Below are 23,581 nucleotides of genomic sequence, written 5' to 3' on the forward strand. Positions count from 1 at the left end.
AAACGCGGGTCTCTAGGGAGGAGTGGCAGGTGGCGCCCCCTAGCGGCAGTCTCATGCAGGTCCGGGTGTTGGCTCAGGCTGGGGTTTGAGACCCTGGACCCTAAAGGCTTTACAGCATCGCATCTGCTTCCAACATCCCATCCCTTCTGTCTTGCCACTGGGGAACTCTTTAGCCGCTCCCTCGGTTGTTGGTGCTGCCGCCAGGATGACTCGAGGGGTGGGGGACGGTGCACCTGCCTCTGTCCCGGCAGCCTCCGGGAGCCGAGGATGTAGGAGGGTCATTCGGAAACTGGGTGCTGGGAACGGCTGGCATCATTAAGCTCAGACATCCTTTCTCACTAGGTGCAGAATCCTGGCGGGATGGTGGGATTCCTGAGCCGGGAGCCTTGCCCAGTCCAGCAGCAACATGCATGTAGAGCTAGGTGGGCTCAGGCCTGTACCCGCAGCCTGCCGGGGAGTGGGCCTGAGACCTGGGTGGGTGGGCACCCACCTTAGCTGCCGAATGGCAGGCACACCGATAGCAGTGGGTACCAGTCACAAGCCTGGTATTTGAGAGTGGGGGTGGGTCTGGCAGCAGACACTGGCTGGGACTGCTCTGAGGACTCTTTGGATCTGCCTCTTCAACTGTTGGCCGGTAGTTGTGGGTACTTGGAGCTCTGAAGCTGGGCCCCCCATCTTGGAAATGCATACTGCACACTGGGCAGTTTGGAAACCTGCTCGGAGTGAGCAAAGCAGCCCGCTTAAATAACCTAGAAGGGCTGTTAAGACCAATCACAGCTGTTTGTTTGGGCCAATCCCAGTCCCCTAGGCTTGTGTTCTGGGCCAATCACAGGCTTGCCAGAGGCCAGAGTTGTCCGTCCGCAGGGGCAGGGCTCCCTGGTCGCCAAAGTGGGGTTGGCTGTGAGTGCAGAAAGTGTGGCACAAGCCATTTCAGTCTGTCTAGGGCTGGGTCTTCGGCAAGCGGCGGCTCTGCAGAGTCGGCTCCAGGAATGTGCCTGGTATTTAAGATGGCTCATGCTATCGGAGTGAGGTTCAGCTGGCTGTTAAGATCGAGAGTCCTATGCAGGGCTGTGATGGCGCACACCTTTAATCCCAGCACTCGGGAGGCAGAGGTAGGCCGATCTCTGTGAGTTTGAGGCCAGCCTGGTCTACAGAGCGAGTTCCAGGACAGGCTCCAAAGCCACACGAGAAACCCTGTCTTGAAAAACAAAACAACAACAAAAAGATTGACAGCCCTTTTGCTCACAACCGCTGAGACAAGAGAAAATGCCAAAGACGCTAATTAGGGGTCAAACTGACCTCAGTGTCCGCCTGTCTACAGGAAAATGAACCCGGGAAGGCATGCTTAAATAGAAACGCATAGAACTCAGTGCTAACAGTGCCAGTGACTTTAACAGATTTTAACTGTGCTTTCCACCTGCCTGGGCCCAGGGAGGGGTGAACTCCTCTTCTCAGTTACTACTGGGTCCTGGAATTGTCATGCAAGGGAAATCTTGGTCTAGTTACGGAGAGGCCATTGGAGTTAGGGCTATGAGGCATATTCTGCCAAAGCGTTTACTCTCACCTGCCGATCTTGCCTGGACTTCTGGATGCTTGCGGTGATAGAGTATGAAGGACCAGGGCAGCCGACAGTGTCGTTTTAGAAGATGGTGGTGCCTTTAGGAGGTGACGCCTTAGTGGAAGGTGTGGACCATGGGGAGGGGGTGGACAAGCTGAGCGGTTTTACCTATGCGTTTATTTGGGAAGATTTGTGATTCTGTGTGTGTGGAGGGGTATGTGCGTATGAGTTCGGGTGTCCTGTGAGACCAGAGGCTTTGGGTCCTCTGGGTCTGGGTCCCCATCCATAGGACACCCTGCTTACTCTCACCTTTCGGATCTCCCAGGGACTCAGGCATGAGGTGCAGGTCAGAGGTGGGGGACTAGGAGGCGAGCGAGCGATGACGGGGAGGGACGGAAGATAGGAAGCTTAGAGCGTGGCGTGTAGGGAAAGGATCTGATTGGCGAGTGGGTAAAGTTGGAGACGAGGCATCAGCAGCTGGTATATATGGACTGGTCCCCACTCCGCCAAGCATCTGTGTTAGACACAGTGGTCAGTGTCCCTCCCTGTGGTGGTCTCCCCTAATGGCTGACCTGCATGGGGCTGCTTTTGGTTCACTCTGTGAGGTGAACACGATCCTCCCCCATTTCACAGAGAAGCCAGCGGGAGGTGAGGAATGGTCCATGAGGAATGGCCCATGAGAGCCTTTGTCCTATGTCTCTGCTGCCAGGCTGTGCCTGTGAGGTTGGCCATCAAAGTACCGGAGAGAGTAGGTGAACAACTCTAGTGTGCTGGTCTCACAGGGATGGCCTATCTGAGTGTCTCTCAGGCCCCGGGAGCTGGGTCCAGCTGGATTCTGGTACTGGTTCTACCTAGTCCTGTTCCAAGCCTCAGCTTCCTCTTTCTGATAATAAAGGAAATAATTGAGCGCCTGCTGTGCTGGTCTGGGGACACCGCAGAAAGTAGGGACGAGGACCCCTTTGAGCTCGGATGAGATGTACCATGTGCCCCTCACCCTGCTTCACTCCAGCCTTTGGGCTCCCAAGTCTGAGCGGCAGCCACCTCCACCCAGATCTCCTGTGCCTTTTCGAGGTGCTGTCTTCTGTAGCTGAGCACTCCTTGTCCGTGGGCCAATGGAGCCGTGTACTCCATTGTCACCTTTACCAAAGGTGCTTTGTGGGAGTCCACCCCCCTCATCCCCATCAGGGTGCCCCAAAAGATGGCATCCAGCCAGGTGGTGGCTGTGTGCTCCACCATGTCCTAGAAAAGTCTCCAGTCTGTTTACTCGTGGCCTCTTCCTGTCCTCAACACGGGCTAGTCTCCTTTATGGGGCTGTTGGATAACATGAACCCTCAGCTAGGACTTCTCAGTAGAAAAGACGACCTTTTAAAAAAGCTGTTATGATCGTTTTCACAAGATACTGGTTCTCTGCCTTCCCAGAATCCTGTGCATTCCTTCCAACCATTCATGCCTGACCTGGCCACTCCCACATCCACCAGAGACTGGCTGGGGAAATCACTATTCAGATACAGAGATGGGGCCCACTCCATCCATGAGCTGTGTTGGGGGCATTCTCTGGGAATACTGAGAAAGACTCTTGCTCTTTGCACAGGACTTGAAATGACTCCCTATCTCGAAGTCCAGGAAGAAAAATGCAATCGAGAGAGAAGCCAACAGGCAGGAGACAACCCTGTGGCCATCACTGGAGCCTAGGGCAGGTTGTCCCGAAGCCCATCTCTGGAATTTTCAGCTACTTATATAATAATTGTCAAACACATTTTTTGTCTTGCTTGTCTTTTAAGAGTCTCGTGTATTCCAAGCTGACCTCAGACTCTGTGTGTAGTCAAGGGTTATTTGAACATCTAAGATTATTTTCTCCTTAGGTGTATGGCTGTGTGCACTGGAATACAAGTGCCCACAGAGGCCAGGAGAGGGCGCTAGATCCCGCGGAGCTGGAGTGCTAGGAGGTTGTGAGCTGCCTTAAGTGGATGCTGGGAACCGAACACAGATCCTCTGCAAGAGCAGCCTGCATTCTAGACCACCAGGCTGTCTCTACAGCCCACGCTTTGGACTTCCGGTCTGTACCCCTGGGCACTGGGACTGCAGGCATGTACATTGTGTGATGCTGTGACGGAGCCCAGGGCCCTGTGCGCGCTATGCAAACACTCTTCTACCAACTGAAGGACATCCCCCACCCCCGAAACACGCCAGCTCCTAGGGATAGAGGCCCCAGCTCCCAACTCGTCCCTGCTGTCCCCTCTTCCCCACACCGTTTCCATTGTCTCCTCTGTGAGTCCTGCCCCGATCCGTCAGACTGTCACCTCCACAGCGGCCCCCACAGGCCCTTGGTACCTTGGACAGGGACTCAGTGCCTGTAAGTGACTCAGGCACTGACAACCGGCATGGTGGCTTGAAGATGGCAGAAGGAGCCAGCCATCAGAAGCCCTCAAGGGGGGTACAGCAAGTAGCTGTTGTGACCAATCAGCTCTCTTTAGACTTAGTAGCTCGCGTTCACTTGCCGGAGGATGGTGGTCACTTGTAGTTTTTAAAAACCCCTCCCACATGGTGCGCGGCAGCTCTCAGTACCCCAGAGATGCCCCTGGAGCACCCAAGGGAACACAGGCTCCACAGCATAAATTGTGGGAACTGGACAGCGATACTGAGGATGGTAACAGAACTTAAACACTTACACAACAGAACTGTACACATACACATACTTATACACACATATATACTTATGTATACACACACTAACACACTTATATACATATATATACACACACATATACACTTATATATACCATACACACATATACACTTATACAACAGAATTATACACATATACACACTTATACACTTATATATACACACATACCACACACATATATACTTATATATACATGCACACACATATATATACACATATACACTTATACAACAGAATTATACACATGCACACACTTATATACACACATACACACACATATATATACATACACACACATATACACTTATATACACATGCATACATTTATATATACACACACATATACACTTATATATACACACACACACATATATACACATATACACTTATACAACAGAATTATACACATGCACACACTTATATACACACATACACACACATATATATACACACACATATATACTTATATATACACGTAGACAACAGAAACACACACACACACACAGATTTATTGGACTGATTTACATGCTACAATCCAGCTAGTCCAGCAATGGCTAGCTATGGACAAAGTCAAGAATCTAGTAGTTTCTCAGTTCACAGGGCTGGGTGTCTCGGCTGGCCTTCAGTATGTGCTGGAATCCTGAGGAAGTAGCTCCCATGCCAGTCAGGGAAGGGAAGGGAAGGGTGCGCTGGCAGGGCAAGGGCGAGCAGGCAAAGAGCAGACACTTCCTCCCCCGTGTCCGTATATAGACTCCAGCAGCGATCTGGAAATGTGCGTGTCTTCCCACCGCAGAGGTCGGAAGTGGATCCACCCACTTCAAACCAAGCCCCCCCCCCAAAAAAAAATCCCACAGGTGTATCCTCCATTTCTGGATTGTAGTTCATTCTGGATGTGGTGGAATTGTCCATGAGGAATAGCCATCTCAGGCAGCAATTGTTTCGAGGCCTGTGTTAATATTCACAGCAGCCCCCAGAGGTAGAAAAGGCTGTGGAGACAGACAGAAGGCACCCTAACCATGGCCAGAAGGAAAGCAGTTGAGTCATGGTGTGTGGAGGCAATCCCGCAGGGGCCCTGGGGGAGGAAGCCCTTGTGGCTGGGGTCTGGGGGCGGTAGACTTAAGTGTGGCCTCTGGAAGGCTGAGGCTCTCCCCTCTGTACCCCCCAGAGCACCTACCAGACCTTTCCCTGCTGAGGCTGCATGTTCCCTTAGCTGTAGAGCTAACCCTGGCCCGCCCAGCTTCAGTTACATACACGCAGGCCCTTGGCAGCCAGTGTGAGGCCCAGGGAACTTTCCTGCTTCCCAAGGGGGTGCCCTGAACTGACCTGGGGGCGGGGCAGCATGTGATCAGTCTCTTCCCAGGGTGCACTGTGAGTGTTTACTGGAACCCTCCAGGTGTTCAGCACACAACTTTCCAGGCCTGGTTCCCAAGCACTTGTCAGCCCCTTCCCTCTCAAGTTCAAAGGGCAAAGGGCACGCCTCCCTCCTGCACCCTAACCCACACCACCCTCATCTGCAGTCTCTTCTCAGAGGTGGGCACACAGGGGCTGCCCCCACCACAGTTTCCAGTCACAGGCCCCTGGGACAGGAAGGGGCATGGAGTTGCCGGGCTTGTGGCTTGCAGAGGCCTGGAGTCCCCTTCTCAGGGGCACTGGAGATTAAACCCAGCCAGGGAGTCCCAGCCTTTCACACAGCCTGGGCAGTTCCCAGATGCCTCCAAGATAATCTACAAAGTTTTCTCCTCCTGTGTCCCGTGCTTACCAGTGTGCGAGCTACGAGAACAATCCTACCTGGCTGTGATAATCTTATTGATTTTTCTCCACTCATTCCTGTTCTCTCTCTGCTATTTGTTTATTGTGTTTAGTGGTGTGTGTGTGTGTGTGTGTGTGTGTGTGTGTGTGTGTGTTTGTACGCACAAGATGTGTTGGAGGGGCATTTGGACCATGGCCGAATTGTGGAGCTTAGACATCTTGTGGAGTTAGTTATTTTCTTTACGTGGGTTCTGGGGATGGAGTTTTGGCCTTCAAGCCTCTTTATCCACTAGGCTATCTTGCCAGCGCTCAGTTTTTTTTAAATTACATTTTAAAATTATGTATGTCTGTATGCATGCATGCATGTATGATGCTTGTATGTGTTATATATGCATATGTACAGGTGTGTGAATGCCATGGTACATGTGTGGGGGTCACACAACAACTTGCAGGAGATGATTTCTCTCCTTCCACCGTGTGGCTCATGGGGATGGAACTCAGGTCGAGCTTGGCAGCAGATGCTTTTACCACACCTGGCCTTTTTTTTTTTTTAAGACAGGGTCTCCCACTAATTCAGGCTGTTCTCAAACTTACGAAGCTCTTCCACCTCCCAAGTGCTGAGGTTAGTGGTGTGACCCACTGTTATTTGACTCTTTTTTTTTTTTTTAACCTCCATCAGAAAATGGATGGAAATTGTAAAGTGCTTGCAAGGCTGGCTGTTTCTTTCCTGCTCTGTGAGATACTAATGCTGTGAGCTTCTTCAGTCTTCGGGCTGTCTTCTCTTACTGCAGGAACAAAGTGCTAGCATAGAGACCTTTTACACCCTCGGATTTTACTATATCTCTGGAGAAAGGGAAAGCTGAGAGGGATTAATGTAAAATAGAAGAACCCACAGGGCGTTGGTGGCACACGCCTTCAATCCCAGCACTCAGGAGGCTCAGGCAGGTGGATCTCTGGGAGTTCCAGGCCAGTCTGGTCTACAGAGTGAGTTCCGGGACAGGCTCCAAAGCAATACAGAGAAACCCTGTCTCAAAAAACAAAACGACAACCCCCCCCCAAAAAAAACCAGGCTGAGCCAGCCATGATTGGACAGCAGAGGGACAGGCACACTCTGGGGATCCCTCCTTTCTAGAACTTATCACTCTCCTAGCACTCCGGGTCCTCCTCCTGTCCCTCAGGTTAGGACTCACTGTGGCAGCAGCCTGTGCCCGGCCAGGAGCCTAGGAGCCCTGGCTGCCCCTCACTTTCCCCTCTGCTTCCAACCCCTTGCCTGACACTGATGGCCCCGGAAATGCGCTCTGCCCCACCAGGAGCATGTGGCCCGTGATTTCCCTTGAACACAGCATTTTGTTGCGTTGACGTCAACTTCAAACAGAGCCCTCTTTCCTGTCTTCACGTCAAGGAAATAGGTTGAGCTGAAGAGAAACCCGTTGGTGAGAAAAAGAGCCCCCGGGACACCAGGCCTCCCGCTAGGCCCTGCCGCGCCCCGTGAGCTGTGGTCCTGTCGGGGGTGTCCAGGTGAGTGGCCATCTTCTGGCCTTTGTCCCTTGCCATCCAGTGTGACCGGAGGGGGTGTGAGTGGATTCCCTTCACCTCTGTGTGAGGGGGGTGGGGCCCACAGGGGCTGAGGCTGGGCTTGGGTAGGCTCTAATGGTGGGGACAGGTCTACGGGTGGCCTCTTGGCTTTGACCTCATATGATGTGGTCAGGCGGCTGGGATGGAGCGGTGCCTAGCCAGTCCTGAAAGTGGCCGCTTCTGGTGGCCAAGGACAGAGTGATGGCTGAGAGCCAGGAGGAGGAGGATTTAAGGGACTGAGGAGGTGGTGTTGTCTGGAGATGGAGCTAATGGGCACCCCCTTGGGAAGCAGGTCTCTGTGGGTGCCAGCACTGTAGTGTGTTTGGGTCCCTGGGTTCCTGCTGGAATAGATCGTTGGCTGCAGACGGGCACAACGGGACCGTAAGCTTGAACAACAAAATGCCAGTGGCTCTGGTCAGGCTCCTCTTGTAGGCAAAGCCAGAGGCAAAGGAGCCAAGCACTAGATTTCTGCTTGATGGCTGTGTGTCCTTGACAAGTTTCTTGGCCTCTCTGAGCGTCACTTGCTCTGTGTGCATGTGTTAAAAGCAGATACAAGTGTGATTGCCTGTTAAGCACTTACTTGGTTTGTTGAGTAAGAGGCTGGGGGAGGCAGGGAAGAGCAGGGGTCTATGAGGTGAACCAGGTCACAATGAGGTTCGTTGCTCTTAGCTAGGACATCAAACACACAGTAGGTGCTTACTAAGGCCTTGCTGAAAGATTGGGGCCACTAACCCCTAGGATGGAAGATCTCAGGTGCCACCTGCTGAAGTTCCTGATAAACCGAAGATTCTTTCCATTTCTCACCGTTTCTTTTATCTAGCCTATGCAACCCTGGTGGGCAAGCGGCCTGGATGGGACACTGTAGGGCCAGGGGGCCTGGGTCCATCCGGGTCTGCCTGCTACTTACTTGCTGTGTGACCCTGGGCAAGTCACTCTATCTTGCTTCGAGTTCTCACGGGGGTTAAGGGAGCACACCAGAGTTCAGGGACATAGTAGCTGCCATATAATTGGTTGTCACGGTGCTGCTGTTATCTTTAGCTCTTGATGGTCTCTTGGGCTCTGATCCCCACAGATTCTGGAAACCTCCAGGGGGCCTGCAGCGTCTGACCCACCCCATACGGACCACCCCTGCTCAGGCCCGAGGATGATAGGAAGGGGCTGGTGCTGATGCCGTTGTCTCCAGGGCCAGCTGCTGGTGTCTGAGATGTGTTTTACTGACTTGGGCAATCCTGGCATGCAACAGGCAGATGCCAAGAGTGCTGCCAAACACCCTGCTACACAGCCCTTCCCGCGTCAGTCCCTCGGCTCCACAGGGCCCTCTCCTTTGTCCTTTTACTGTCCCATATGGAGACCAGAGAGCAGAAACTGCCTTGCTTTTGGGCCGCACAGTTCCGAGCGCCTGGGCTGGGATTGAGGGACTAGCCAATCGCAGGGACTAACAATGAACAGATGTTCAGGGTGCTGGATTTTGAGTCCCGTCTCTGGCCCCTAGCAGCCCAGCTCTCTACGCCTTGACAGTCCAAGTAATTAAACTGCAGTGTTGGGGTCCTCGGGGACACGGAGTCCCCAGGGACTTAGCTCAACTCTGGGTTCCGTTCTGCATGGATGTTAATTGGAGACTATAAGTGATTGGGAGTATGGCATCAGCCTCTCTGAGCCTCAGTTTCCCAAGCTGAGGGATGGGGGTAGTGGCTCCCATGTAGCAATTGTGCCATGGGGCAGGGTGAGCAGAGTAGCTCACCAAAGGGTGTCTCAGGGCCCCGCTCTCAGAGCGGCCCTGAGGGAGGGGCTGTAATAGGAAACTGGCGGCTTGTGAGTGTGCCTGGGAGAGCCAGGCACAGGCAGGAGCAGATGGGACTGACCGCGGTGGACCAGGGCTAGGATGTGGGAGGTGGGGGCTATGGAAGGTTCTTCCTCCCGGGTACCTGATGCAGCTTGAGGAGGGAGGGTGGGAACCTGGGAACCATGAACTCTAGCAAGGAGCGGTCACGGAAAACCTGAGCATGTGGCCAGGACGAGGGCATGGGAGAGCACCAGGGCCTAGAACAGAGCCATGGCGGTCACTGTGGACGAGCGTGAGAGAGCGTGTGAGACAGTATGACGACACCTGCCTGTAACCTGAGCACTTGGGGGCAGAGGCAGGAAGACCTTAGACTCAAGGTCAGCCTGGAATATAGCAAGGCCTTGTTCCAAGAAATTAAAGTAGGAGGAAGGCGGTGATGGCACATGACTTTGATCCCAGCAGAAGCAGGTGGCTCTCTGAGTCCAAGGCCAGCCTGGTCTACAGAGGGAGTTCAGGAACAGCCAGAACTACACAAAGAAACTCTGTCTCAACCCCACCCCCTGAGATAGATAGCTGGGAATACCGTTGCGTGGTTAAAGCTAGTCATATGCCAGGGCACAAGCCTGGCAAGGTGGTCGCCGAGGGCAATGCCAGCTCCAGGGTCCTTGGTGTGTCCCTGTTAAAGTAGCAGTAGACATGACACTTGACGCCACTGGGTTTGGCCTCAGGTTTCGGGACAGAGTCACAACAGACATATTGGGTGGGGGAGGGTAGGCACTTGGAAGGCCATCGAGCTTCCTGCTCAGTACTGGGATGATTTACACCTTCATAGCACCAGTGGGTGCAGCTGTGGTGTTCTGGGCATCCTCAACGCCCCAGTGTCCCGGAGGGATCACCCACAGTCTTCCGGGTGGTGGTGACGGCATGGAATGTGACCTGAATAATAACACGGTGGTCGTGGGTGGCATTGACCAGGGGCTGAGCAGCCGGCGGCGCGGGATGCACGGCTGACAATCTCGAATGAGTCATTTCTTGTGGTTCATCCCCACTGCAAACAAAGGGCGTCAGCCTAAGGGGCAGAGATGATGACCCTCTTGGCGCCACCCGCCAAGTGTGCTCTGGGACTTTCCCCACCGGTAGAGTCATACTGGGACATGTAGACCATGTAGTGAGTTAATGAAGCCGTCGTTGGTGACAAGTGTCCTCTCTGTAGAGTGGAAGGCGGTCCTGGTGACTAGGTATGCAATCCGGCCATGTCCTTTACTCTGGTCTCCACTGTTGTGCCTCAGGGCTCTGCACGGGAACATGTGGCTATAATTCTGGAATGGGAAGGAACACAGACCACAGTGGGCTGCTTAACCCAAGCCCTGCCTGCTCTTCTCTGGCTAGGCCCTTGGGTCAGCCAGCGCAGGCTGGGCCCAGGGTCCTGGTGGGTTTAAAGGACCCAACTAAGGACAGGTAGGTGTGATGAACTGGTCCTGAGCCTCGGTTGGACCGGCTCTTGGGGACCGTTGTGCCACACTGGCCTGGCCTGCAGGTCGGAGACAATGTAAAGGCCTGTGCCAGCATCTTGCACCTTGCCCTTCATCTTCTGCCTCTGTCCTCCTGATGGCCTCAGCATCTCTGCATACAGTCTCTAAAGACTTGGTTAGCATGTTGCATGAATGGGATGAGGGTGGACCAGAAAGATGCAGACACAGGGGTCCCGACCCCCCTGCTACCTGTCAGCAGGGTGTGATTGTCATAATGGCTGTCACCAGTAACGGGGTGGTGGGTGGAGTGGAAACAGGGTAAATTCCTGGCTCTGGGCCACCTTGGCCTTCGGCCTAAGATACCGATCTTGGCTTGTAGACTTGGACTAGACCCTGAGAGCCAGCCTTCCCCAGATCCTCTTCTATAACCAACTTCTGACTACCCAGGCTGCACCTGCGGCCATGTGGGGCCCGAGATGCTCAAACCACGTGACTGACAGCTTCCTGCCACAGTTTCCTGCTCCAGAGACCAGCCTTGTTATAGACCCCCCTCAAAACTAGGCAAGCCCTCCCCCCATCCTGCAGCCCCACATTCTGTAAAGCAGCTTTGGGGGTCCCCCAGGAGGGGCCAGCTGGGTTTGGGTAGATAGAGGGGGCCAGGGAGTCACATTAAATAGAACGCTGCACTGTTAAGTGTCTGCAAGTGAGTCGGCAGGAAGCAAGGAATGGGGGGGGGGGAGTGGAGGAGTTTCGATGCAATGAGAAGGCCACAGTAGGTTCTCGAGCAATAGAGGCTGCGTTGAATCACTAGGGGAAGCTTGCAGAGCGACCCCAGAGCTCAGCTCAAGTGGAAATAGACTGTGGGGGCTGAGCTAACCACAGGCACTCTGTATTAATAGAAACAGTTGGTAGAGATCAAAGGAGGTGATGGCAACACAAACCAACATCGGGCTAGAGATCTGGCTCGGGGGTGGGGTGCGTGTACAGCCTGTGAGCTGCAGACAGGATGACCAAGTAAGGGGACAAGACTTGGCGAAGGACAAAGGGAGGAGGAGATGGAGGGGAAAAGAGAGGAGGGGGGAGAGGAAGGGAGGAGAGAGGGAGGGAGGGGAGAGAGGGAGAGGGAGAGGGAGAGGGAGAGAGGGACTCGAACAAGCACATAGGAAGCATCAGGACCAAAGAGGCTAAGCCAGGGAGTTCGTAAGGACCAGAGAGATGTGAGACCAAACAGGAGGGAGGATGAGCAGATGCTTCCGATGCTTGCCTTGTACCACACCCTGTTGATGGTGGTGTCTGTGCTGGCGTAGCCTGGTGTGGAGCAGGACACCAGGCTGGATGAGGGTGGAGACAGGAGTAGAGCCAACCCAGCCGTATGTTTTCCCAATTCCATGACTGCTGGCATGCCAACATGTCCAAACTTCCCAGCCGCCCTTCCAGCCCACATACCGTGCGGTCTACGGACCACCCTGTGGAAGAAAGACTACTGTCAAACCGCAGACCATTCCCCAACCCCTTCAGGCCCCTGTAGCCACCCCTACCCGATGGCACTGGCATGGGCTCCACAGGGCAGTTCTGACTGGAGCGGGTTTGCAGCCACTGTGTTTGCTTTGCTCACTCGGCATGCCGCTGTGCCGTCTGCTCTGTAGGTACCTGCTTCTCTTTACCGGTTGAGAAATACTACATCACTTTCAACTTTGGACAGTTGTGAGTAAAACCGCTATAACATCCTCATGGAGGTTTTCTGTCAGGCTCCATTTTTTTTTTCCAAGGAGCCTATGGCTTGTTTTAAATAGTTTCATGGACTACTCTCTTAAAATTAAGACTTTAAAAAAGTTCTCTTGGGGCTGGAGAGATGGCTCAGTGATTAAGAGCACTGGCTGGTCTTCTAAAGGACCCAGGTTCAAGTCCCTGCATCCCCATGGGGGCTCATAATTGTCTATAACTCCAGTTCTGATCTCCATGGCCAACAGGCGCGCACACACATGCGTAGGCAGCCATGCACACAAAACAGTTATATACATAAAATGATTTTAAAAATCAAAGCTTCCTCCCTTGTGTCTTTCCTTCCATTTTTTTTTTCTCTGATACAGGGTCTCACATTCTCACCTGACCTTAACTCCGTATTCTGCCCAGGCTGGCCTGGCACTCAATCCTCCTGCCTCAGCTTCCCAATTGTAGGGATCATGGGTGTGTGTCATTATGCCAGTTTGGATATCACCCCTATCTATCATCCAGGTAGAAACAGACAGAGCCATTGGTCATCCAGGCTTCTGATCATTGCTGGCCACTGACTGTTGGGAGTGGGCATCCAGAGGCCTTTCAAGCCTGGCTTCCCATCCTGTATTTGTTCTGTGTGATCAGCAGCCCCCAGATACCCAGGTCTGATACCATCCAAGTATCTTTCTCAACTTCGGCCCCCATCCCTGCCCAATCCTGGACACTCAGGGTAGACACAGCCTTCCTCAGCTACAAGTCTGTCCTACCCCTGCCTTTGTTTGAATAAGAAGGACGCTGAGTCCCTTCCTTACACAGTTTATGCCCGGGTCAGCTAAGTAGATAACAAGTAATCACTATGATGAACTAATTTTTTCCCCACAACATTGCATAAAAACAAGAACACGGAGAATGGAAACAATGAACCGTCTTCTCCTAATCACTTCCTGAGTTCTACAGCTCACATTTTGCTGCACTTATCATAGAGACTGGCCTCATTATTCACAGATTCCATGTTTGAGAATTCACCTGCTAGCTGAACTCTGCAATCCTCAAAATATGATGGTGTTTCCCCTCGATTTGCAGATAGACACAGAAAGGAAAGAGCGTTGAGTCTGATGACCACGTCACCACTGAGCATGAGCAATGTGGGGCTCTGCTGCTTGTTTTTGTGGGGCGGCACATTTCCTGGACCTTTCCATGCCAGGCAGATGCTCTACCACAGAGGTCCAGCTCTAGCCCAACCATGTGTATCAGTAAGGCACGCGCGCGTGCACACACACACACACACACACACACACACACACACACACACACGGTACAGCCAGCTGTGATGGGAACCTGCTACTAGCAGGCAAATGCCGAAGGGACGAGACAGTAGGGTCACAAGTTTAAGGCCAGCCCAGGCTGTACCTTTAAGCCTGATGTCGGCACAGGTTTATAATCCTAGTACATGGGCGGTGGAGGCAGGAGGATCAGGAATTCAATATAGCGACTTCCAGGCCAACCTGAGCTATGTGGAACCAAGCCCGCCTTAACCTCCCCTCCCCGATAAATTACATATTGGTCACATGGCCAGGGGACCTAAGCTTTTGCTCTTCAGCCATCACTAATTCAGTGTTTGCAGTGGGTTTTCTAGAACTACTGTGCATGACAAGAGTTGACAACCTTCTTGCCCATCCCTCTCCATCCATTGTCTATACTGTTTTCCAGCACTGCAAAGCGCCCTTCACAGCCTGAACACGCGGCATACAGATCTGCAGCAGAGGCTCCGTCCTGAGTGGTTGCTCCCCGAGGGAGCAAACAGTGAATCCTAAGTGCACACTGAGTTTTCATTAGTTCAGACGCTGGAGCACCCCACGGCAGACAAGACACTAGCATCACTCCAGGCCTTCAGGGTAGACGACTGTAAACTATTTGCCTATCAGATTCTATATCTATCTATCTATCTATCTATCTATCTATCTATCTATCTATCTATCTATCTATCTTCTATCTATAGCTATCTATCATCTATCAATCATCTATCTATACCTATCTACCTATCATCGATCTACCCACCCACCCACTTACCCATCCATCCATCCACCCATCCCTCCCTCCCAGGCTGACCTTGAACTCACTGCCCCTCCTGCCTCAGCCTCCCAAACACTATCTGGATTGCAGACAGGAGCCACCCTCCCTCCTTCTATCCTCTCCTTCCTTTCCCCCCCCCCCATCCACACACCTCAGAAATAGCAGAGCTCAATCCCGACATGCTTTCTGAATCTGGTCCAGCAAGGCCGAGGGGCAGGGCAAAGGGCGTTGCAGAGGCCGGGGCACCCATTGTGAGGTGGGAAGGTTGGGGCCATGTCCTCGGATGAGCTGCTTGTTAGCCTTGCCCTGCCTGACTCTCCCACCTCGTGGTTTCGAGGCTTCTCCTCATCCTTCTGCTCTGGGCTCAACGGAGGTGGTCATTCTAGCTAATGGTCACTGCTTTTCTCTCTAACATCGCTCTTAAAAATCCCGACCTCAGTCTGCAACGGCAATGGTCACTCCCGTCTGTCGCGTTACTGACCGCTGCCGCCTCAGCTCGTGTGGCCCGTCAAGAGGGCAGGGAGAGATAATGTTTTCTGTATAATACCCTCAGCATCTAGCTTGAAACGCAAAAACAGGGACGCGTTTGAGAGACGGAGGCACGGTTCAGGCATAGGGACCTCTAGGGTGTCTGGATGTTCTGTGCGTGGGTTTCAGACTCGGGTGGGTGCCCAGGACGCGACCACTCTTCTCTGGAACTGACTCCGGTGCAGAGACGAGCCTATACCCTGTCGATGCCCATCTTCGTGCGCGCTCTCTCTCTCTTCGGGAAGGACTGCGGGCCCTGACGGTGTGCCACGCCTTCTGTACCCACAGGGCCCGGCAATGCCCGACCCCGCGGCGCACCTGCCCTTCTTCTATGGCAGCATCTCGCGCGCCGAGGCCGAGGAGCACCTGAAGCTGGCAGGCATGGCTGACGGGCTGTTCCTGCTGCGCCAGTGCCTGCGCTCGCTGGGGGGCTACGTGCTGTCGCTGGTGCACGACGTGCGCTTCCACCACTTTCCCATCGAGCGCCAACTCAACGGCACCTACGCCATAGCGGGCGGGAAGGCGCACTGCGGCCCAGCCGAGCTCTGCCAGTTCTACTCGCAAGACCCCGACGGGCTGCCCTGCAACCTGCGCAAGCCCTGCAACCGGCCGCCTGGCCTCGAACCGCAGCCCGGGGTCTTCGACTGCCTGCGCGATGCCATGGTGCGCGACTACGTGCGCCAGACCTGGAAGCTGGAGGTGAGGGCGTGGCCAGGGGGCGGGGCCGGGGCCGGGGCCGGGGTATGGGCAGGGCCTGAGGACCGGAGATGCTCCAGGGTCTGGGATTTGGAAGCCAGGATGCCCGTGATCTGAAAGAGGAATGTGTAAGTCCGGGCTTGGTGGCGATGGTGGTAGTTTGTCTTGCGCAGCCCGAGTGATGCTGTGGTACTCGACTATCTATGATAGATAGGCTGAAAGGTGGGGACTTGAAGGTGACGGAGAGGACACGACGGGCGGGCCTGTGCCCTATAGTAGGATGGCTGATAGGAACTATGGGCTGTAGTTCACAGCATCTGCTATGCCTGAGCGAGGCATTGCGTAGGATTTTGAAGCTGATGAGCTCCGAGCTGGCTAGGAGGTGAGGCCTGGCTACAGTGCCTCCATGCTTTAATTAGGAGAGAGACGTTACCCTCTACAGTTTTCAGATGCACCCTAAGTTGTGCCGGAGTGGGGTGGCTTCTGGGGGGTCCAGACCATGCGAGCAGGTTCCAGTGGCCATGCTCACCACGCTCCTGTCCTCTCCTCTCCTCAGGGCGATGCACTAGAGCAGGCCATCATCAGCCAGGCCCCACAGGTGGAGAAGCTCATTGCCACCACAGCCCATGAGAAGATGCCGTGGTACCACAACAGCCTGACTCGCGAGGAGGCCGAGCGCAAACTCTATTCCGGCCAACAGACAGACGGCAAGTTCCTGTATGTGGGGCACGGGGGGTCCAGGTGATGTGGGGCCGGGGACTTGTTGACTGAGATCCTGGGGGCCAGGTGGGCAGCCCCGAGTGTGCACGTGGCCCCGGAGAGTGAGTGTGTCTGTGTAGACAAGCACAGAGGTATTTTGTTATGGTAACGTCCTCACAGAGAACTGGAGAGACTCCAAAGTTTGGGGCATCTGTGTGTTGGGCCCAGCTTTTGCCGTCTGTTGGCTGTGAGTCTTGGGATGGGTAGGAAGCAATGGTGTGACTAGACGGGGTGACGGCGCCAAGGAGACAGGGCCCAACAGAACCCTTGTCAGATGGTGGTGAATGCTGTGTGGGAAGGGGCTGCAATGCTAGGTGAGGTGGCTGAAGGAGACTTACTGAGAAGACAGTTTCAGAAGGCCAGAGGTGGGAGAGAAACTTCAGGAGGGTTGGAGGTAGCTCGTGATGGAGCCTTTGCTTAGCATGCAAGAGGACCTGGGTTCAACTCCCACCCCAGAAAAGCCAAACCAAACAACGAAAAAAAGATGTTTTGGGGTGCAGTGTGCTCCTAACAAGCCTGGTGGCAGGTGCAAAGGTCCTGAGGCAGGAATTGACCTGGCATGTTAGAACCACTGAGGCCCGTGTGTGCCATTGGAGAGGTGGGTGGCCTTGGCTTTTCTCCTTTGGTTTCTTTTTCTTTTCTTTCTTTCTATTTTTCTTTTCTTTTTTTTTTTTTTTTTTTTTTTTTTCTTTTTTGCAGGATTTCTCTATAGCTTTGGGTGTAGACCAGGCTCACAGAGATCTGCCTGTCTTGGCCTCCTGGTGCTGGGAATAAAGTTGTACACCACCACCTCCCAGCTGCCCTTGGCTTTTATACTGAGAGAGGTAGAGGCTCTGTGGGAGATGTTGAAACATCTTCAGCCACTTCAACCCATCCTATAGCAGTCCCCCGCCTGGGACCTGTGTAAAGGGTCACATGCATCGATACACGAAAACCAGTAGCGTGAACAAGATGGCATTAAATGTCAGGTCTTGTTCCTGTGTGGCTGGGGTCATGTGGCTGTTTGTGAGTTTGTTATGGTTGGAGACCCTCTGAAGCGTGTGAAAACATCGCCAGGTACAGCTGTCTTGCTTGGGTGTGCGTGCGTGTCCGTGTGCGTGCGTGTCCGTGCGTGTGCATGTGCGTGTGCGTGTACGCGTGCGTGTAGATGCTATCTAGGCATCAGCCAATGTCACTCAGGCTGAGTTGGTGGTGGCTTCTCTCTGTGGCCTTGGGAAGCCCAGTGTTCACCTCAAGAAGCCTTTGAGGGGGGCAACTCCCAGGGCCTCCCTTCTCATGGGTGCCTGGGTCCTGCTGGGTTGGACCATGGCTCTCTGCCTCCTTCCCCAGGAATGTTCCTTTCCCAGGACCCCCTTGGAGGAACTGGCTCTTGATTTTTACTGTGGGTTTCCCCAGAGATGCCATTCTTTCCAGGGCTGTGTGCTCTTCCAGGGGACCTGAGTTCGGTTCCTGGCACCATGGTGGGGTGGTTTCTGCCTGCCTCTAACTGCCAGGGGTGTGGTCCAACGCCTCTGGCTTCCACAGACACTTGCACACACGAAGCACTCTCGTCCTGCCTGACAGAGGTGAGGGAGGTGTTTTTCTGTCTTTTTTTTCTTCAGTGTGCCCGGGGGCTTTCAGAGTTTCTGCTGAGAAATTGGCTGTCATTCTGATGGGTTTCCCTTTATATTTGACTTGCATGTTTTTCTCTTGTAGCTTTCAGTACTCTTGGTCCCGTATGCTCAGGGCTTTAACTAGGCTGTGCCATGGAGTGTGTGCTCTGGTCTTGTCTTTATGGTGCTGTGTGTACTTCTCTTAGCTGTATCTATCTCTCCTTAGTTTGGGGGAGTTCTCTTCTATGACTTGTTGAAGATCTGGTCTATGCCATTGGCTTTGGGTTTTTCTCCCCCATCTATGCCTGTAATTCTAGGGTTTCTTTTTATGGTGTTCCAAATTTCCCATGTTAATTTTTTTTTCATGTTCTTCGATGATTTGGTGTAATCCTGTACTTTATCTTTGAGACCTGATATTCGGTCTTCTTCTTTTAAATCTCCAGCCATCTGTTTAATAGACTACAGCTATGTTAGTGCTTTTTGGAAAAAAAGAGACCAGACTATTACAAGATCTTTGGGCATGGCAAGGCCCAAGCCCCAAATACCACCCACATAGTATTATTTTTTAAATCAACATATTCTGTACAGTTTTATATTTTCAGGACAGTTGGAAAAAACAATATAGAAATCTCATTCACCTGACAATCTTTACTTTCTACTAGTAACACCTTACAATAGCATGGTGTGTTTATTGGAATTAATAAACACAGTGACACATTATTATAAAGTAAGCATCTATACCATTTATTTTTTTCCATAATGTAAAGATATTCTGTCTTCTGCTTATTTCATTCTACAGTAAGGCTCTCCTTTGAGGTTTCTAGTTGGCCTTTTAACTCCATCTTCATGTCAGCCTGAGTTCTCTTCCATGTTTCTATCTCCTGATGAAATTCCATTCAGGAGCTCGGGACTCTCGTTTCCATCATTTCCAGGAACCTTGTGTTTGCTAACCCTTGGCCATTGCTCAGGCAGGTTCTGCTCCTTGCATTTTCTCCTTTATTTCATTGAGTGGTTTCTTTCTGTCTTCCTTAACCTCCTTGAGTCCTCAGAGGAGCTTTGTGACGTGTGTTTGTAGAAGGAGCCACGAAACAGGACCCCTCCTCCATCGCTATAAGGGTGACTCCCTCCTTCCCCCTTCAGGCTGAGACCCCGGAAGGAGCAGGGCACATATGCGCTGTCCCTGATCTATGGGAAAACTGTGTACCACTATCTCATCAGCCAGGACAAGGCTGGCAAGTTCTACATTCCTGAAGGCACCAAGTTTGACACGCTCTGGCAGGTAGGCCTGCCATGTTCCAAGGAGAACCCCGCCGCCATGGGGTGCCCAGCCCCTGGGGGCTGAGCAGGGCCCACCTGACACCCATTTCCACAGCTGGTGGAGTACCTGAAGCTGAAGGCGGATGGGCTCATCTACCGCTTGAAGGAGGCCTGCCCCAACAGCAACGCCAGCGCTGGAGGTGAGGGGCCAGGGGCGGGAGATGGACAAGCATGCAGGAGGCCACCGCCCATACTCACCGTCTCTTCTGTACCCCAACAGCTGCTGCCCCCACACTCCCAGCTCACCCATCCACACTTACGCAGGTGAGCCAGTGTCCCCTCAGCGTTGAGGCTTGGGCACTGGGTGGGTGGCTTCGGGGAGGTCGGGGTGGAGGAAAGACTATTATGGAGGGGACGGTCCCTGGGGTGTCCTCAGCACGCATGGGCCCCATAAGAGGGCTGGGTCTGGCTGACTGTGCTGACCCTTGTGACCTTCAGCCTCAGAGACGAGTTGACACCCTGAACTCGGATGGATATACCCCTGAACCAGGTGAGCTGGCGGGGGTGTGGGTTGGCTCATGCGCAACTGAGAGCGGGGTCTGTAGCCAGGCTGTGCGACTTAGCAAGCGATGACTAGAGCCATGGACAGGGGTCTGCCCCGTGCACAGTCAAGTCCCTGCTTCTCACATGTATATACCTGGTGCATGCTGACACATGGGGGTGGGTAAATCATGGCCTGTGGTCCCGTGTCTGGCGTGGCCGAGCTGCCCTTGCCCTCCACATCCCCCTCCCTTCTCCTTTTTCTGACCTGGGAATGCACGACTGTGTATGCCCAGCGCGCCCAGCGTCTTCAGACAAGCCACGGCCGATGCCCATGGACACGAGCGTGTATGAGAGTCCCTACAGTGACCCCGAGGAGCTCAAGGACAAGAAGCTCTTCCTGAAGCGCGAGAACCTCCTCGTGGCTGACATTGAACTTGGCTGCGGCAACTTTGGCTCAGTGCGCCAGGGAGTCTACCGGATGCGCAAGTATGACCCACGGGCTCCTGCCGAGGTGGGGACATCCGAGTCAGGAGCAGGGGTGTGTCTCTCAGGGCAGCTTGCCTGAGAAGCAGGCTCTGGGGGTGGGATGTGCCATGCTGGTCAGTTACGCGGAGAGCCTGGGGACACCTGAGAGGGAGACACTGCCCTAGGCTAGGGAGGGCTTGGCCACGTTGAAGTCATGGGGGGGGGAGGGGCGCGTGTTTGCCCGGTTCACACGCGCGCTGCCACGTGTGTGGCCACGCCCCCGGCAGGAAGCAGATCGACGTGGCCATCAAGGTGCTGAAGCACAGCACGGAGAAGGCTGACAAGGACGACATGATGCGGGAGGCCCAGATCATGCACCAGCTCGACAACCCCTACATCGTGCGGCTCATTGGCGTGTGTCAGGCTGAGGCGCTCATGCTGGTCATGGAAATGGCGGGCGGCGGGCCGCTGCACAAGTTCCTGCTTGGAAAGAAGTGAGCCTGGGCGGTTGGCTGCTCACAGGGTGCGGGGATGGAGCTGGGAGGGCAGGGCGTGCACACGCGCACACACACGCACACGCGCGCACACGCACACTGCACACCACTTGCCTTTACTCCTTCATGGACGCGTGCCTGCCCTGTGTAACCCGATGCCCACACTCACAACGTGGGGCTCCTGACTGTTTCTCCATGACCACCATGACAGTGAGGACAGAATCTGAGCCCTGCGCTCCCTCGAACACCGAGCACGCCGATGCTTATGGAGCACTCGGCTTCTGGCACTGCTGACAGAGCTTTCTAGATGCCAGCCCCCTCGCCGCTGCCTGGGTTGTCTGCGCTGTACTCATGCCCCATGGGAAACGGGGTTGACTACATTTTCCCCTCTGCCCCAGGGAGGAGATCCCCGTCAGCAACGTGGCTGAGCTGCTACACCAGGTAGCCATGGGCATGAAGTATCTGGAGGAGAAGAACTTTGTGCACCGGGACCTGGCAGCCCGGAATGTTCTACTGGTCAATCGGCACTACGCCAAGATCAGTGACTTTGGCCTGTCCAAGGCCCTAGGTGCCGATGATAGCTATTACACGGTGAGTGCCACCGCAGCGGTGTCTAGGTGGAGGTGGGCCGGGGTCCGGGGGCCAGTCCTAACCGCACCTGCCTTTCTCAGGCCCGTTCTGCAGGGAAGTGGCCCTTGAAGTGGTACGCACCAGAGTGCATCAACTTCCGGAAGTTCTCCAGCCGCAGCGATGTCTGGAGCTATGGGGTCACCATGTGGGAGGCCTTCTCCTACGGCCAGAAGCCCTACAAAGTAGGCCGGGCAGAGTTGGGCAGTGGTGGCTGGGGAGGGGACCACGGTGAGGGACCCAGGGTCCTCACATCGCCTTGGTCCCTGGCCCGAGCAGAAAATGAAGGGTCCCGAGGTCCTGGACTTCATCAAGCAGGGCAAGAGGATGGAATGCCCACCAGAGTGTCCGCCCGAAATGTATTCACTTATGAGCGACTGCTGGATCTACAAGTGAGTTCCAGGTTGGGGGGGCGGGGTCTGGCCATTCGGTCCTGGGACTGGAGAAGTCACATGCCCACTCAGTCACCTTGACACTGTATTCCACTCAAAGACCCGCACCCGCCTCTCAGTCTCCGAATTCCACCTTTAATCCATCCCCATCCACACTTAGCTCCCCAGTACACTGGCCACACAAGGCGGCCACGGGCCCTGCCACCACCAGCACACAGATCCCACAGTGCTAGAGCTAGACCACCACAGAGGCACACTCACCCAGCCTGTGCTGCACGCCTGGGATGAACTCCCAGTACTTAATTCTCGGTCCCTACAAGATGAATTCGGTGCATTGTTTCTGTCCCCTCCTGGACAGCCCTCAATGCTATCTGATTATCATCTGTGTTGCGCCAGCTGACCGCTCTCCTTGTTTTGGAGCGCGCGCCCCAGAATTCCACTGCTTTCACGCCAAGGAGGCATCGCGCAACAGTCCCCTGCTCCTCTGGGCCCTGGAAGCCTACCCCAGCTCCTCACCCCGTTATCCCTTCCTGCCTCCGGTCTCTCAAAAGGTCTGGGTCTCCCCGCCCCCACAGGTGGGAGGACCGCCCCGACTTCCTGACCGTGGAGCAGCGCATGCGCCACTATTACTACAGCCTGGCCAGCAAGGCCGAGGGGTCCCCACAGTGCGGACAGGTGGTTGAGGCTGCGTGTGGCTGAGCCTCTGCTCTCCCCACACCTGGCCGGCCTCATCTGGCCTCATCCTCCGCCCGGGATGGGCTGTGTTCAGCAGTGCCTGAGACCTCAGGCCCACAGCCGTCTCCAATGATTGTCCCTTCCTCGCGGGTTGCAGGTGCGGCGCTGGCAAGCCGCACTGAGGCTCTGGGCCGAGAGCACGGGGCTCCCACGGCCTGGCTTCCTGAGTCTGGGTGGGAGCTAGGCGTCTCCTGCCTCACCGTCAGTCACTGCAATAAACTTCTCTTCCCTCGAGTGCCCTCTAATCTTTTCTGGGTCAAGGCCTGGCGCTTGGAAAGGGGTGGGTACTAAAAGGAGCTGGTAAGAAAGAACTTAGCCACCTCCTACGTAGGCCCAGCCCCATAGGGACCCCAGGGAAGGCAGGGTGGGGTTCTCACTTCTCTTGGGGTGCCACGGTAAACTGAGAGATGGAGGTCAAGGTGGGTCTGAGGGCTGTGCCAGCCTCAGCACCCCCGGGTGGATGGTCCACCGTGGACATGCATGCCGCAGCCGCACGCCAGGATCACCTGGAGAGGGTCTTACAGATGCCCTGCCCCCTCCCCAGCCAGCTGAAACAGGTTTTCTAGCCTCTGGGAAGCCCTCATCCCCAGTCCTGACTCACGTGTAACCACACAACCCCCACCCCGGGTGCGGGCAGTCACAGCTGGGGGCCAGCTTATCACTTGGTACCCTGAGTGCCATTTCAGCCCCGCTCAGAGCTCCCCAAGGCTTCCTGCCTCCGTCTCCTCACACAAGAAATTAGGGTGTGGGAAGGCATAACCCGACAGGTGAGGCGCATGGAGCCAGAGTTGGAGGTCCACCTGTGCCCTCAGTGGCCAACCAATACCCCCTTCCCTAGGCCAGCGAGACTGTTGGGGCAGGGGCATATCACACCCAGAGCC

The 23,581-nt window shown here is 54.4% G+C and overlaps 1 protein-coding gene across 1 annotated transcript; it reads left to right on the forward strand.

Moving 5' to 3' along the window:
* Positions 1-7,447: 7,447 nt before the first annotated feature.
* On the forward strand, positions 7,448-22,927 carry LOC127236756 (tyrosine-protein kinase ZAP-70). The gene is made up of 13 exons (XM_051204565.1): positions 7,448-7,511; positions 15,429-15,839; positions 16,393-16,553; positions 19,328-19,466; positions 19,560-19,644; positions 19,725-19,768; positions 19,943-19,994; positions 20,281-20,473; positions 20,740-20,946; positions 21,345-21,537; positions 21,618-21,758; positions 21,853-21,965; positions 22,541-22,927. Exons 2-13 carry the CDS (start codon positions 15,438-15,440, stop codon positions 22,662-22,664), a joined length of 1,854 nt encoding a protein of 617 aa, XP_051060522.1. The 5' UTR covers positions 7,448-7,511; positions 15,429-15,437; the 3' UTR covers positions 22,665-22,927.
* The last annotated feature ends 654 nt before the right edge of the window (positions 22,928-23,581 follow it).

Source organism: Phodopus roborovskii, unplaced genomic scaffold (assembly GCF_943737965.1).
Source record: "Phodopus roborovskii unplaced genomic scaffold, PHOROB, whole genome shotgun sequence".
In the NCBI taxonomy this organism is placed as follows: Eukaryota; Metazoa; Chordata; class Mammalia; order Rodentia; family Cricetidae; genus Phodopus; species Phodopus roborovskii.